At 40.5% G+C, this 14901-nt stretch overlaps 2 protein-coding genes across 2 annotated transcripts in view; both read right to left on the reverse strand.

Annotated features, from left to right (window-relative positions):
* The window catches only part of CEP290 (centrosomal protein 290), a 102723-nt gene that overhangs the window by 9511 nt on the left and 78311 nt on the right, over positions 1–14901 (reverse strand). Inside the window, 5 exon segments of the mRNA XM_090042646.1 lie at positions 1393–1565; positions 3475–3597; positions 4160–4324; positions 6243–6329; positions 11122–11256. Coding sequence (XP_089898772.1) covers positions 1393–1565; positions 3475–3597; positions 4160–4324; positions 6243–6329; positions 11122–11256 — 683 coding nt within the window.
* On the reverse strand, positions 12008–14894 carry LOC149865908 (uncharacterized). The gene has a single exon (XM_090041021.1). It carries the CDS (start codon positions 12997–12999, stop codon positions 12130–12132), a length of 870 nt encoding a protein of 289 aa, XP_089897147.1. The 5' UTR covers positions 13000–14894; the 3' UTR covers positions 12008–12129.

Here is a 14901-nt window from a genome sequence, read left to right on the forward strand (position 1 = left end):
TAGGATATGTGGATGCATTTTGAAAAAAAAGGGGGGTGTATTACGTGCACGCTGTGCTGGATATAACCGTCCCTTAGGTGAAAGATAGTTGAAGTCTTTTTGAACAGTGAAAAACATCATTCAAAGATACAGCCACATTGCATGGTTTTGTGATCTGGTAATTTTAAAATCAACCATCACGCAGTATTTTCCAGTTTTTTCTCACTGTCTTGTGTAGCAAGGAACTAAGGTGAATTTGGGGTCACTTGTCCTTTATTCTCCTGGGAGAAGTAGGATATATAAGGCACATGCTGGATCCTGTTTCCAAAAGGTTCTGATGTGTGCATGGGGTACATGTACACCAAGTGAAATCAATGAAACTCCCAGAAAGAGTGTTTGCTCTAACATATAAAACAGGAGCTGAATAAGTACAACACAGTTTACATGAAATCAAGTTCTATAATGAGAATAATTCTCCTATCAAACATTATGATTTCATTCCCTGTCAAATAGATCAGAGAATGAAAAGAGCCAAAATGAGACAATTATAATAATGGATATAACATGAACAGTGTTTTTGAGCAGTTAATACAATGCACTACTGTTAACAACAAATAACATCTCCGTAAGATCAGATAATAGCATTCTTTGACCATGTGTTTTTCCTAGACAAATTAATTTTGGTGTACAAAGGAAGTTTGATGATTTAAGGTTCAAGACTATGATACCTCTTTTCCTATCCACATTCTTCCATGGAATGTGGAAGAATTGACTAGCTTCAGGTCCACCTCACCTGTTTATTATTAAATATATTAGCTTGGGAATAACATACAGATACTTCCATTCTTCATGCCTTCTCTCTAAAATCTGTCTGATACAGGGGTTCATCTATCATCATATTCTTGATTTAGGAAATAAGCTCTTTCCTCTTTTCAGCCAAGTGTTTGGATTTTTTTTCTCACATGTCCTTTTTTATACCTCTCCCCATTTATCATCACTATGCACCTGTTTATATGGCAAAGTCTGGGAAATTCAGATTACTGACCTTACTTAAATTCCCTGTTTTGGAAGTTGTCATAGTAAGACATTGAGGAACATATTTACCACACAATTTGGAACAGCAGAATCTCAAAAGGTAGCTTCCAATACAGCAATTCAGCATTCTGCTGTTGCTTAGAGTGAATAACGAAAGTCTCCATAGCCTCAAAGACCAATGGAGCTGAGTAAATGTTTGTGAAGGCTAAGCTTTTGTATATTGAACATATGACAGAATATTTTGTAGAGCTTAATATTAGGTTGAGAAAACTGGCTTTAAAAGGAAGAATAAGAATTATGAAAAAAGAATAAATCATTTAAAAACATTTAAAGGCAAACTCAAAAATTACTTTGCTTTTTTTTACATTTAGTTCCTACCTTGTTACAACGATCGATTTCCATCTTTTGCTGTCAGCTCCTTCAAGTTGTGGGCCTCTGCTTTCAGCAAAATTTAACTTCTTAATAGTCTCCTCCAGCTGCACAGTCAACTTTTCATTTATTATTTCTACATTATTCTTTGCTATCCGTAGCTTCTCTGCAGCATCAGCCTCCTATTGTCCAAAGACAGAGACAAAATTATGTACACTGTGGCCAAATGGATTCACACCCCCTTTTTAAAAAGTATCAAACCTGCAACATGTAAAATTAATAGGCTGTTGTGTCAACTAAAAGTGAGGAAGCACTATCTCCAACTGTTACTAATTTCACTTTCTGTTAATCTGAGGGAAGAGATAGATACTAGATCAGGGGTTGGCAACATTTATGGGCTGTGTCAAAAAACCCCGCAACTTCAACATGAAAGCTGTTGGCATGTGTCATGGCTCGGGGTCCTAGGAGCGGCCGTGATCTCTGCAACGTCCCCTACTGTGCCAAGCTGGCGATCCAGCACCCTCGTTCTCGCCCGCCACGTCTTTGATGTTATCTATTTTTATAATGGAGGCTGCCTTTTGTCCCCTTAGACACGGTGCTCTTGTTTATCCTGGCCCCTGTTCTGTATGGATTGACTTGGTGTACCCCAGCCTTATGGGCTATGCGTGGCTCCAACCTCCCCTATACCACGCCCCAAGCCTCGCAGATGTCCCGGACGTTGTTTGGTCAGTTTCCTTTCTGTGCCCTCACTGGCGCCCCGGGCTTGTCACGCAGCCGGTACCCCTCGGGCTTGTCATGCAGCCGGCGCCCCTCACTGGCTCCCCCCAGGCTTGTCACACAGCCGGCGCCCCTCACTGGCGCCCCCTGGGCTTGTCACTGGCGCCTCTCACAATTGGGCCTCAGGTGTCCGTAGCCGGGCCTGGCCTCCAAATTCCCTCCTCGGGTGTTAAAGCGAGTGCCCACTCTGGGGTTTCTCGCTTGCACCCGCCCTGGGGCTTCTCACTATTGGGGCTCAGGTGGCCGTAGCCGTGCCTGGCCCCCAAATTCCCTCCTTGGGTCAACAGTTCCTGTGGGACTCAGGCAGCCTCATCCTTACCTGGCCCCCAGTCCTCTGCGCCCCTTCTCAGGGCTGGGGTCAATGCCCCCTGAACGTCGTGCCCTCTCTGGGCTTCTTGCCTGTGTGGCCCTCCCTGGGGCTCTGCCCGCACTAGGGCCTTTCCTGGCCCCCAGGCTTCTCTACTCTGCCTGCTCCAACAGAGCTCCTACTTCCTCGGCTGCCGGAGGGGAACTGCCTCCCTGGCCTCAGCCTAGATTACATTTATATAGTTCAGGCCCTGCCCCCTTCCGGTCAGCTGACCAACTGCAGTTGCCCCAGCAACTGGCACCTGTATCTCTTCATAGGAGCAGGGCACCAAAGTGCCAGGGGCAGACGGCAGTGGAGCTGCAAGGGACCCAATCCTTGTTGCGACAACGCAGTCCTAGCCCCTACCCCATCATGCTCCTCTAGGTGTGCATACAGCCATTGCTGGCAACAAGCTGGGATGGGGCTCCAAACCCTGGTGCAGCTGATTACAGCCTTGTGGCTGCCTGCTGCAAGCAACCTGGGCTCTAGGCAGGCCCCTGTTGCCTGCCACAGAGCCTAGGCTGCTCACCGCAGGGCATGAAGCCACCCCACTACTTGCTGTAAGCAGCCTAGGCTCTGTGGCTGGCAGCAAGGACTTGCCCAGAGCTGAGAGCTGGCTGTGGCATGACAAGCAAAATGGCTTCATGTGTCATGCTCTGGCAGGCAAGCTGGAGGTTGCCAACTCCTGTACTAGATCCATCAACAGTATATGAAGAAGCATCTGGTATTTTGTAAAGCTTTCCATTCAAGTAATGACTTTGTTGAATTCTTCTCAGCCTGTGGGATCTAAGTGGACCACAAAATTAGCATAACCAGGTTTAGAGGATCCATCAAAATAGTATTTGAACATCTACAGAGGAGCAAGAGTGCAAACTCAATATTTCTGTTATCAACCATATTGCAAAAGAAGATACTTAAAAAAACTAAAAAAATCATTCAAATGGCTGGATGCTCTCCTACAGTCATACTTTTTTCAAATCTTTACGTAGTCTCTCATTTTCAGCAACGATTTTTTCCATGCCTTTGGTCTTGGATTCATAACGCATGCTCAGCTGGCCTCCCAGATGAAGTTTCAGTTTTTCTATTTCAGACTATAATATTAAACAAAATGCATTTAATACAACTTGGAAGACTCTTTCAAGTGGTCATGTGGAAATTACATTATAATTGAAATTATCTAACACATTCAACCCCTAAAGTACTTAAGACTTTCTCAGATTTTATGTCACAACATTTTTCTTGTGGGGGCAGGGACGAAGACACGACATTTATCTGTAGGTCACAACTATTTTTATCCTACTGAACATTCTACTACAGTAGTTATTCATATAAACTGACACTGCTGGTAGAATAATGTTTTAAACATTTTGTCTGCATGTTTGAGTGCTATATACAGTGCCTGTATGTAGAGCACATGCAAAGATTTTCTTCTACTACAAATTTCACATATGTGGTTTTACAACTGAATTCATTTTTGGTGCCGAATATGATCGTTAGGCTTAATTTTATATTTCTCTCTCTCTCACACACACACACACACACACACACACGAAGTTTGCCATGTTTTAGTGAACATAATGCTATTGTTCAGTTTTGCTTTAATTTATGCAGTGAATGCTATATAAAATAGTCATTAAAAAGATAAATCAGTACCTTTAGCTTCTCATTTTCACGTTCTAAGCTAACTAGTTTCTCATTAGAGACTACTCCTGGGGCCTTTTTCAGATCTTCATTTTCTTTTTGGACTCTCTCCACCACTTTTTTCATCAAACCAATAGTTTTCTCTAATTCTGGTACTGTCTTTCCACTTCTTCCAGACTATTCAGAAGGGAGAAAAAAGCATAATGAAATAACTTTAAATCTATAAATATCCCAAGAAATTATTCCTTAGTTCTCTGGCTATTTTTTTTCCTGTTTTGTTGTACTGAAAGCAACAAATGATTACAGAGTTTGGGATTAAAGCTGTGCTGTACCCGTTATAGCTGGGCTGCACCCCTAGCAGCATATATGCCCCCCTGTTTAAGAAGTGACAGGATTGGCCTTTTAATTAGTTTCAGTGAAAGAAATTACATTTCGCTCTCAAATGATAGTTGCCACATGGTGTGTGCACATAATTAAGCAACAAGAAAATAAACCCAAGTAGTAAGATCTTGGCACGTCTAAGATTTAAATCAAGACAGAAGCAAACCCCAAGAAAGCAAAAACACTTCTGTATGAGGGAAACAGAATTATTGTTGCAAGGGCACTGTAGCACAGGGGTTAACGTATTGCACTAGGCTCCACAGGCGTGAGTTTGAGCCCAGCTTTGGACTTGTGTAAGGTTTGCTCCCAGCCACATAAACTGTAAGCAAGTACCTATTTTGGGTGGGGGAGTTAAAGGTGGTCAGGTACAATATTAGCTTAACTTCTCCTTTGTATAACTGTATTAATCTGAAAATCACTTATTTTTTGTCTGCTTAGCTCATTTCATACTTTTGGCAAGTTTGCCTGGTGTCTTAATGATTGGTTTTCATTTTCTTTCCATACTAAATAAGAAACTAACTCAGCATGCCCTCCATGTCACATACACATGTGACCCTGCCCCCCATCACACTTTCTTCCAGGGACTATTTTCAGTAATGCAGTTACAGAGATGCTGTTTTTGAGTTTGACCGATCAGCCAGAAGCTTTTCCTGGGAATCCCTATAAATTGCTGAAGACCATTAAAAAATGGAAGGTTCAGGATGAAGCTCCCACATTCTAATATGGTTTTGGAAAGGAGGAAGAGGTTGGCTCTTTATTTGCCAAGAATATTCTGCAGATGTCACGGATCAGTTTAATAATTGGGCTGCCAACGTGGAATATTGCTGGTACAGGAAGTGCTCGCTTGCAGGCAGGCAAACTGGGAGGTAGCAGTCAGAGGAAAGTAACATACTTGGTGGGGATGTACTGCTCAGGCTAGAAGAATAAAGGGAATCATATAAATGCTCCCAATAGCACTACTTGCTACTCTTTCATTCTATGGAAACCTACAAAGCACCAACTATGGGAGCGGGCATAGCATAATTCACCCCATGCATAGTGTAAGATACACAAGTATGGCTCTTAAAAGTACTTGCATCTTTAGAACCACATGTATGACAGTTACAACACAAGGACAGTGGAGCAATCTTTAGAGAAATGAAATAAGAGTATGTTTCATACCCATTACAGTATTTGCATAAAGGTTAAAACAAATTCAAAATTGTGGCAAATCAGTAAGGTAGGTTAAGAGTACTTGTGGTTAAAATAAAGACTGCTTCTTTTGCAGTCTTCTTGTACATTAACAAAAAAATTTTCTTTGCTAGTAATAGGTACAATTATCTAACATTTTAAGGCAAAGTTCTATTCTAGTTTTTAAATCCTAGTCCCATTTGTTTTGCTGTACAGTGAGTTTTATTAATTTATTTTTAAGTATTATATTTATATACTCAGGGCTACAGTCTCATTCTGGTACAGAGATTGTAGCAGGCAGTTGTTAATCCAGGTGGCAAATTAAGGTCTGGTTCCACAAAGATTCAAGTGTGTAAGTAACTTTACTCATGGCAATAATTCCACTGACAATTCGACAAGGACATAAAATGAAAGATAACTGTCAAAGTTATTTTTTTCTAATTTTCTTTTGATCAATTATAAGCATCTCAGTTGTAATTTTGATTAGTAATCCCATAAATTTCAATTTTAATACAACATTTTGAAACACATGTGCATTACTTACCCCTCTAACATTGCCTAATTTACGCTCAGCTTCTGCCTTCTCTTTTTTAAGTAGCTCACACATTTCTTTCAAGTCACCCACTTGGTCCTAGGGAATAAAACAAGGATTTTATTGAGACTTTTTCACTTATAAAAGTAAATGTAGACTGTTTTAAATATTAGAAATGTTTAAACCTCAAATTTGACTTATTTCAAAAAACAAAACATTTCCCATTGCTTTACAACTCCTTACCAGTCATTGCCTATAACCTATGTTGTATTATACCTTTATCCTTATAATTGTACTAATTTTATTCTATGAGGGAAATACTATTGCATGTCTGCTCCTGGTCTTATACGTATATTGAATACAACATCTGTATACCATCATGACCCCTTTCTAAATTGACCCCTTCAGTTAAAACAACTGAATAACAGGGAATATTTTAAGCAAAAGAGCTTAAAAACCTGTTTAAATTGTTTTTGGTCTTGCCTGGGACGATAAAGGTGGGCCCCATTTGTTTTTCTTTTTAAGAAAAAGAACCTGTATCAGGAAATTAGCTTCAACTATTCCTTGGAACAGTTCCCTGCTCTCCAATATGCATAATGCAAATAGCCAGTTTTTAAAGGGACCGCCTATGCTCACCATAATATATTTTAAAACTTGAAAACAGCACCGTGTGCTCTATTGCAGTGTCAAATTTAGGTCCCTCAAGCAAGCTCCACATTTATGGATTCCCCGCCCCCGTGTAAGTACAGCCTCACTGACTTCAATGGATTCTGTGGATACAAAATTCATAACACAAAATATAAAGTTATACAGACATTTTTCTTTATCTAACCCTATTTCTGCATGTTCACCTATAATGATGTTCTTTAATGATAACTTGCTGTATTCTTTATCTGCATATCCTCATTAATATGCAGTTTTGAGGGCTACCCATAGCAGTTTTCACTGTTTCTGGGTTTGGGTTACACTGTTTCAAATTGACTGTACAGTTGTAGATTTTGTGTCCACTGGCCCTCCCTTCCAAAACTGTGATGTTTATAGGCACAGAAATGTTGTTAATATGAAATTAACTCACTGTAAGTTCTGCAGAGGTCTGCAGTGGGGTGGACCTCAGTGGCACAAAACAGCATGTATGGGACAAGTCCACCCAGTCTTTGGATGGTTTCAATCAGCTCAAAAGAAAAGTGCTTCTGAGCACAGGATTCTATAGTTACCATATTTACTCAAATATAAAAGTTAACTAGATTATATTACCCCCCCCCAATAATTAGATTTTGTATATGGAAAATTTACAAATTTGTTAAAATTTTCCACCAATCTCAGTACTGGAGATTTGTCTTGAATTTGCCCCCCTTCCACTGCTACAGCAGGAAAAATAAATCTAGGGAGATCAGGAAGCCCCATTGCCTCCTGTCCCCCACCAACTTCTTCCTCTCCTCCTTACTGTTAGACCTTGTTCTCCCTGAACACATGAAAAAGAGGGGCAAAGTTTGCATATAAGCAAATTACTACCGGTACCCACAGGCTTAGATCATTCAGAATTGAGGCACTGTTCCTTTTTGAAACTGCTGCAAGTTTTAGCACAGGAACTGCACAAACACATGTTTAAACAGCACTTGTGTATTTAAATATAGCACAAACTATACTTTTGCAATAAATAAATAAATAAACACTCTCCCCCCTCCCCCAACCTGTCTTGTGACTGCTGTGGTTCACTTGAGAGTCCAAAACACACTTTTACTGTTACACCATTCTTATTCCTGTTACAAAACTGTCCCATGCACTCACGTTTCTATGCACCCATTTGCCTGTCACCATCACCTTTAACCGTCACAATTGTGCAAAGGATCTCAGTGACTCTACTGCATTTCCTCCCTCCTCCCCCTTCCAACTCCCCTGCCTGTTTGCCCAGTCCTTTCACTCATCATTGTATTTGTTGTTGTCTCTGTCACCATCAGTGTCCGTCATCACAGCTCTCTTCAGAACCCACCTCTGAACAGTTTATGCCAGTCCCCATTCTTATGTCTGCCATCTCTTGCCTGTCATCTTCTACCATCTTCCTGCAGCATCAGTTCATCTCGCTCAGTCCCATTTTGAAGAAGCCCTCAATTAAGAGGTTTGTGTATCTATTTACAAGCAGGTTCCCTGGTCTTCCACAGGGCATTCCTGAAGCAGGAGATGAACTGATCTAAACAGGCTATTGGTCAAGTACCCATACAGAACCGCCTCTCTGGTCAGTGTTATGAACTGTGTCACCACCAGGAGAAGTATGTGTATTCTGTTCCACCTCCCTCTGGCATATGGGCACTCCCAGAGGAGGTGATCAATTGTTTCTGCCTCCCACTGGCAGGTTTGCCTGGGGCACTTGGATGGGCCTCTCTGTCCCTTACAGTTTCTCCATGCCCATGCTAGGAGTGTCTGGCAGGCTACCTGCCAGTTCAAATCTCTGTGTTCCTTCTTCAGGTCCTTCTGGAAGATTCACTCCCACACAGCCTGGCAGCTGCTACCAGGTAGTAGGTCCATGGGCAACATGGTATCACTTGCCCTTACCACCTCCTGCATCTTACAGTGGTTTATCAGGGCTGCTTGGGCCTTGTTGTGCAGCTTGTATTTGGTCCTGGAAGTGTTTCATGACCTCACAGAACCATGGCAACTCCATGGTCCGTGGGCTTGCATTGGTCATCGTGTGCACCCACCAGTTTTGCAGTAGCTGCCCTGCAAAATACTTTACAAAGCAGATGTTTTGGATTCTGTCTCTGTTGCCATTTTGCAGATCTGGCTCATGTATCTGGCCCAGAGAAACAGCAGAACATCTCGTATTCCTCTGCCTCCAGTTTGCTTTGTAGTGTGGTCCCATTAGTCCAAAGCCAAAAGGCTCATGATTTACAATATTATTCACTAGGCTGGGCCCCAGCAAAGTCAAGTGTTTCAAGCCATGGTGACCCCACAACTCAGCACTGCTCAGTATGTGTGTGTATTCCAGATACCACCCCCAACACAAAGGATCTGTGTACTAATTAACTCCCCACTCATGACTGGAACTGGGTGTTCTTGTCATGAGTCCTGAGATGCTCCAAATATTTACATGCAGATGAAGTGCAGGGCAGCCTGGTGTGGCTTCACCTCATGGGGGGTGGGGCCACACTAATCGTATGCACCTGGCTGAGATAAAGGGTGAGAGGGATTCTGGGTGAACTGTTTTGAGACCCCATTTGGTGATGTCTGTCAGACACTTAAGGCTGGTGAAGATGAATTGAAGGCACAGCTCAGCTATCAGAACAAAGAAGTTGTCAAAATATATTCAGTGTACTCGCTCAGTGTGACTCTCTAAAAGAGTGGGTGCTGAGGGGGACTGTGTACAATGGGCATTGGTTGTCATCAGTGATTCTTCAAGATCAGGATGATCAAGCCGGTAGTAAGCCATGTAAGATTTTTGAATGATTCAAAGGATTCGGAACTCACCTGGCTAATTTGACCTGACACACAAAAATTTTTCCTTAAAAATAAAGAGCTGTAGATTAATCCGTTGATGGCTAAGAAGCCACCCTAGAATCCGTCTAGGCCAATCCTAGAGCCAGACTCCAGCAGATCCTACAGGTGGTGGTTAAAGTGAGGGTCGGACCACAGATCTCTCAGTCTTGTTTCCTTTCCTTCCACTTCCGTGCAAAGGGCACTACCCTATGTTATTCTATGGGCTGCCCTAACCTAGCCTTGTGGTAGATTCCCATTACAACATTTACCCGATATGGTCATGATTTTTATAGTCGTGCTCAGTGTTGGCTGCATTTAATCAACTTCATAGTTGTTATTTTATTACTGATCCCATGCTGCTTTTCACAGCAGTTTAATGCTAGACAGTATATTTAATGAGTTTTCCCTGTATGTCATTATAAAACGAGTGGTTTTTCCCCCCACCATACTGATTGTGGGGGGTTGGGGGGTGAAAGCCTTGTCTTTTATTCAAATAAATATCGTAAATTTAGGTGAAAGCCTAAGACTCACCATACCTGAAGAGGTGAAAAAGTCCTTGAGCCTGTCACAGGGCAAGGTCTAAAAGAACTGGGAGCAACCTGAAGAGGACTGGAGGAAGAACAGCAGAGATCCCAGGTGACATGAAGGGACAGAGATCCCAGGTAGTACAGAAGAGCAGGCAATACCCCCAGAAGTACAAAAGATCATCACTAACTCTCAGAGGCAGTGGCCAGAGCAGGGCTCCCCAGCATCAGAGTGGCAGCAACTTTGGTATGGGCCTTCCTACTCGGCACTTGATATTTTGGCAGTCAAGACTCTCAACTGACTGGGCTAGGTGGTAGCTTCCCAGATTGGTTTGCTGGTGACTATGACTGTGATTTGTTTTAGGTTTCAGTTAATGTCTGACACAGTAACTCTCAACCAGGGTGCTCTGGCACCCTGGAGTACCTTGAGATACTTTAAAAAAGGAATCCATAGCTGTGGTCTTTCTGAGTTCTTTCTGAGCAAACATAAGAATTGCTTTATTTTTTTTCTGTAGTTAAAAAAAATAAGTGAAAACTAAAGAGCTGGAATTTTCTGAGAGGTGCCTTGAGTCTATCAAAGGGTGCCCTGAGTCTAAAAATGCTGACAACCATTGGTTTAATAGTTAAATTTTTCCTTAAGGTGTATGATTGTTTCTCTTTGTCCTTGTAATAAACTATGTTTTAATTCAGTGTTTGCTTTTAAAGGGGAAGTTTGTTCATGGTAGATCATCCAGTTAAAATTTGATTTTCCTAGGTTTCTGGTTGGCAGCTCCACCTAAATTTGAAATGTTGATATAACCCCCCAAATGTGAACTTGGCCCTTGTTATTTCTTTCCTGTGCCCGGTAGAAAAATTACACTTAAAAACACATTAAAAGGGTTGTTTGAAAATATTACCTTTAACCTTGGCAAATCTTTATTAGCTTGTTCTAACTGGAATCTTAATTCAACATTTTCAGATGATAGTCTCAAATTCTCCTTCTGAAATTCCTGTTCCCTTTGATATTGGTCATCTGATCCTATTCCTGATGTCTTCATGAGAAACGAAAGAGAGAGAATACATTATTTTTACATGTTAAGCTATTCTTTTTTATCTTTATTATATAAAAATAATCTGAAAAAGAAAATTCTGAGGCTAAAACTGTTCGCTGAGCAAAATACTTTCCTTTTAGAAGTTCACTAATTACTTTTTTATTACAATATTTAAAAACAGATAAAATAGCATGCAAACATGGATCACATGAATGGCCCAGTGTTATACCAAACATCAACCTTGTAATTTGAGTATTTATTTAGTTGTGCAAGATCAGAATTAAAGAAAAGTGAGACAATGAATTATTTCTAGATGACTTTTTACAGAAGAAATATCAGTGAATTTTCCCCAGACAAGATGCTTGCTAGCATAATATATGCATACTAGAAGTTATTCCTGAAGTTAAGAAAAAAAATCCCAAACGCATTTATCTTTTTCAGCAATTTCAAGCTCTGCAACAGCAGGTAGTTCAAAAGAAGCAAATGAACAAAAGACTTCACTTTGCAACCAATCCTGCAAATGTTAGGAATTTACCATCACAACTAATACAGAAGTACAGTTGTGTGTGTGGACATATTACTCATAGGACAAACACCACTTCCAATGATAAATATGTTAATGGATTGTCCCTCTTTAGTAGAAAAAGAACAAAACAAAAAAGAAATCTAAAAAGATAAACCAAAAACTGCTGATAATTCCACAACAGTTGCGTATAATAATATATTTTACTATATGTATCATCAATGAAAACATAGGAAGTGTCTACTTCACTAGTAACAAAAATAAGTAAGAGGTATTATCGCAATACAGCTTTCTAAAAGGGGTATAACACAGCATCTGGAATCAACCTATTCTATATAACTGGAATCAATCTATTCTATAGTTAAACAGCTAAGGATGAAGCTAATAAAAAAGCAGAGGGTTGAAGAGCTGCTGTAATGCCAAACCTGAAGATTTTCACAAACTTCTGGGATTGGTTCAGCTCCCTCTGCATCAGTTTGGTGATCTCTGCGTGTACCCTCTTCAGTGTGTTGATCCATTCCATTATTCATTTTTATATCTTTTGGCTCATTGGATTGATTAGCTGATTTCCTTGAATCGGGCTGATTGCAGCTTATTTCATCAGCACAAAACTCTGCTCTATTTCCTTCTTCATCAGTGCCATTTGATTGCTTGCATAATTCTTGTTTCTCATCTTCCTCTCCTTCACATATTTCATTAGTTTTTTCCTCTCTGGGTTCTGATCCATTTTCCTGTTTATCATTGCAACTCTCTTTACCAGCTTCAGTTTTCAGAGAACTATTCTTTTCATCTTTTGATTTTTCCCTGGAACTATTTGGATCTTCATTATTTTCACAATCTTGAGATTGCTGTTCTGGAACTATTGTACTCTGTCCATGATCATAATCTTCATCAGGAATATCTGTACTCTCAGCTAATTTGTTGCCATTTGTAATACTAACAGCATCCTGATGCTTTACTTGATCTCTACTTAAAGTAGATTTCTTTTGTGGGTATTTTAAATGCTTGTGTTCACAGATGTGGTTAGTAAGAGAATTAATCAATGCAGTGTTGTCATGTACAGTATTCTGAAGCAGAAGGAAGATGGAATGGAGCAAGAAAAGAACAAGAAGTAGGTAGTAAAAAGAAATAACAGTAAACAACCTAAACCACAAAGCAGCATTTGTAGAAGTGTTAATAAGACCCAGATAATTTGACATCACAAATAGTGAAAAGCCCATATAAGAAAAGCAGCAGCAGAAGCCAAATTCACAACCTCCTCCTCAAACACTTTTCTTCCAGTTCTTTGTCTATTGCTAAGAACAGCCAAAGCATCCTCTAACTCAGTCTCACAATCATCTACTCCCTGTGTATTAGGGCAGGGTTGTCCTAGTGGTGGCCCTGGGCTCCCAGCTGGCCACAGCTGCCTCTGTCACTGGCTGCTTCAGCAGCTGAGGTCTTAGGGCTCTCTCTCTCTCTCCCCAGCATCCACGGCCTAAAAGAGGGCCAGGGAGCAAGGCAGGATGACAGAGTATAGGGAACAATGGGCCGGGGGCCTCAGCTTCTATTGTCTTACTGAGGCCCCGCCCAACTCTCAACAGGGGAGATTTTGCTATCTTAAAAAGCACAGGTGGCCAGCGATAAAGAATACATATCCTCTCCTCCACAGAAGGGGCTCACCTATATAATCAAATGCTTTGACATCACAATTGCCATAGATTGTAAGTATAAGAAATAGCTGAAAGGTGTATTGCAAGAGAAACATATAAATCAGTAACTTTATAATGAAACGCAGACATGTAAAAATAAACTAGGAGAATTATGATTGTATCTAGCTTTCCATCTTATCTCTCAAAATACAGCTTCTCCCTTTGACCCTCTGTCAGTTTACTGTATGCCATACTGTCAACCTGCAGTCCCCAACTTTCCCAAGTGGGGCACTAAACCATTCAAAGTTTCATGGATACTTAGACAAGAAGCTACTACCAGGTCAACTCTTAAATACCCATCCTTACCTGCTCATCTATATACTATACTGAATTTTTAGGGAAGCACATATTATGCATACACATTTTCTCCCCTGGATGTAAATCTGTTTGGCAGGTTAGGCTTCTTGCTTGATCCTGAAATGCATGTTCCCACTCATGGGGACAAACCCTGTGGTGCCTAAATAGGACTACCTAAGGGACCAATCTGGATTTTGTCTACAATGATAATTAGCCTTGCCTCCTGTATAAGCAACTTCTTCTTGTATTCAACCACCTCGTTGTGTCTGTTTTTCTGTTTTATTTTTTGTTGGATATTCCAAGTAACAGAATTAACAAAAGACAGCAAGGTAAAGATGGATTTTGTTCTTTACAAAATCTATTTAGAATGAGTTTGAAGCTCAAAGAAAAAATAGCAGGTTGGACACTTACAAGGTTCCACTTCATTTAAATGAGGTAAGAAGGAAATCAGCCAAATTCATGACAACTCCGGTTTTTTACATCTTTGTATGGAAACGCAAGGGGCCATATTTAGAATAATCCAAATCTCTCGTACACCAAGCATATGCATAACCAAAGTATGATCCATACAGAAAGATACTCCAAGAAAATTGTGTTCTGACTCTCACTTGCTACTTTGGGCTTTTTTCTAAGTTGTCCACTGTCCTGGTGGGCCAGGTTGCCAATGTATCCACAATCAAATGCTTTTCAAAGAAGCACCTATTTATTCTCTGAAGATCCTAAACACTGATCAAGACATAAAATAAAAAAGTTTCTGTAAGCCAAGACCTTCCCCTGAGTCTCCCCATGCGTCTTGCCGTTTAGACTGCAGTATCCATAGGCCAATAGGGGGGTCTATTTTCAGTCTTAACTCACACTGACTGCAACTCAATAAATACTATATTCTATTCCTTTCTCCTTTTTAACCACATAATCTTCATGATAAACACTAATCAGTTGCAGTGCCTGGCCTGAAAAAAAAAAAAAAAATCAACCACTTATCATGATGTTAAATAAAGGATTAAAAAGGTAAATTTTTTTAGAAGTTGTATTAAATCTTTGCAAGCTGAACCAAAATGGACCATACACTACAGAATAATAGATGGATGACAAAAAGTGTCAAATTAAAGATATCTATACCCAAATATAAATGCAGGT

Source organism: Crocodylus siamensis, chromosome 4 (genome assembly GCF_052110815.1).
Source record: "Crocodylus siamensis isolate JL-2025a chromosome 4, ASM5211081v1, whole genome shotgun sequence".
In the NCBI taxonomy this organism is placed as follows: Eukaryota; Metazoa; Chordata; order Crocodylia; family Crocodylidae; genus Crocodylus; species Crocodylus siamensis.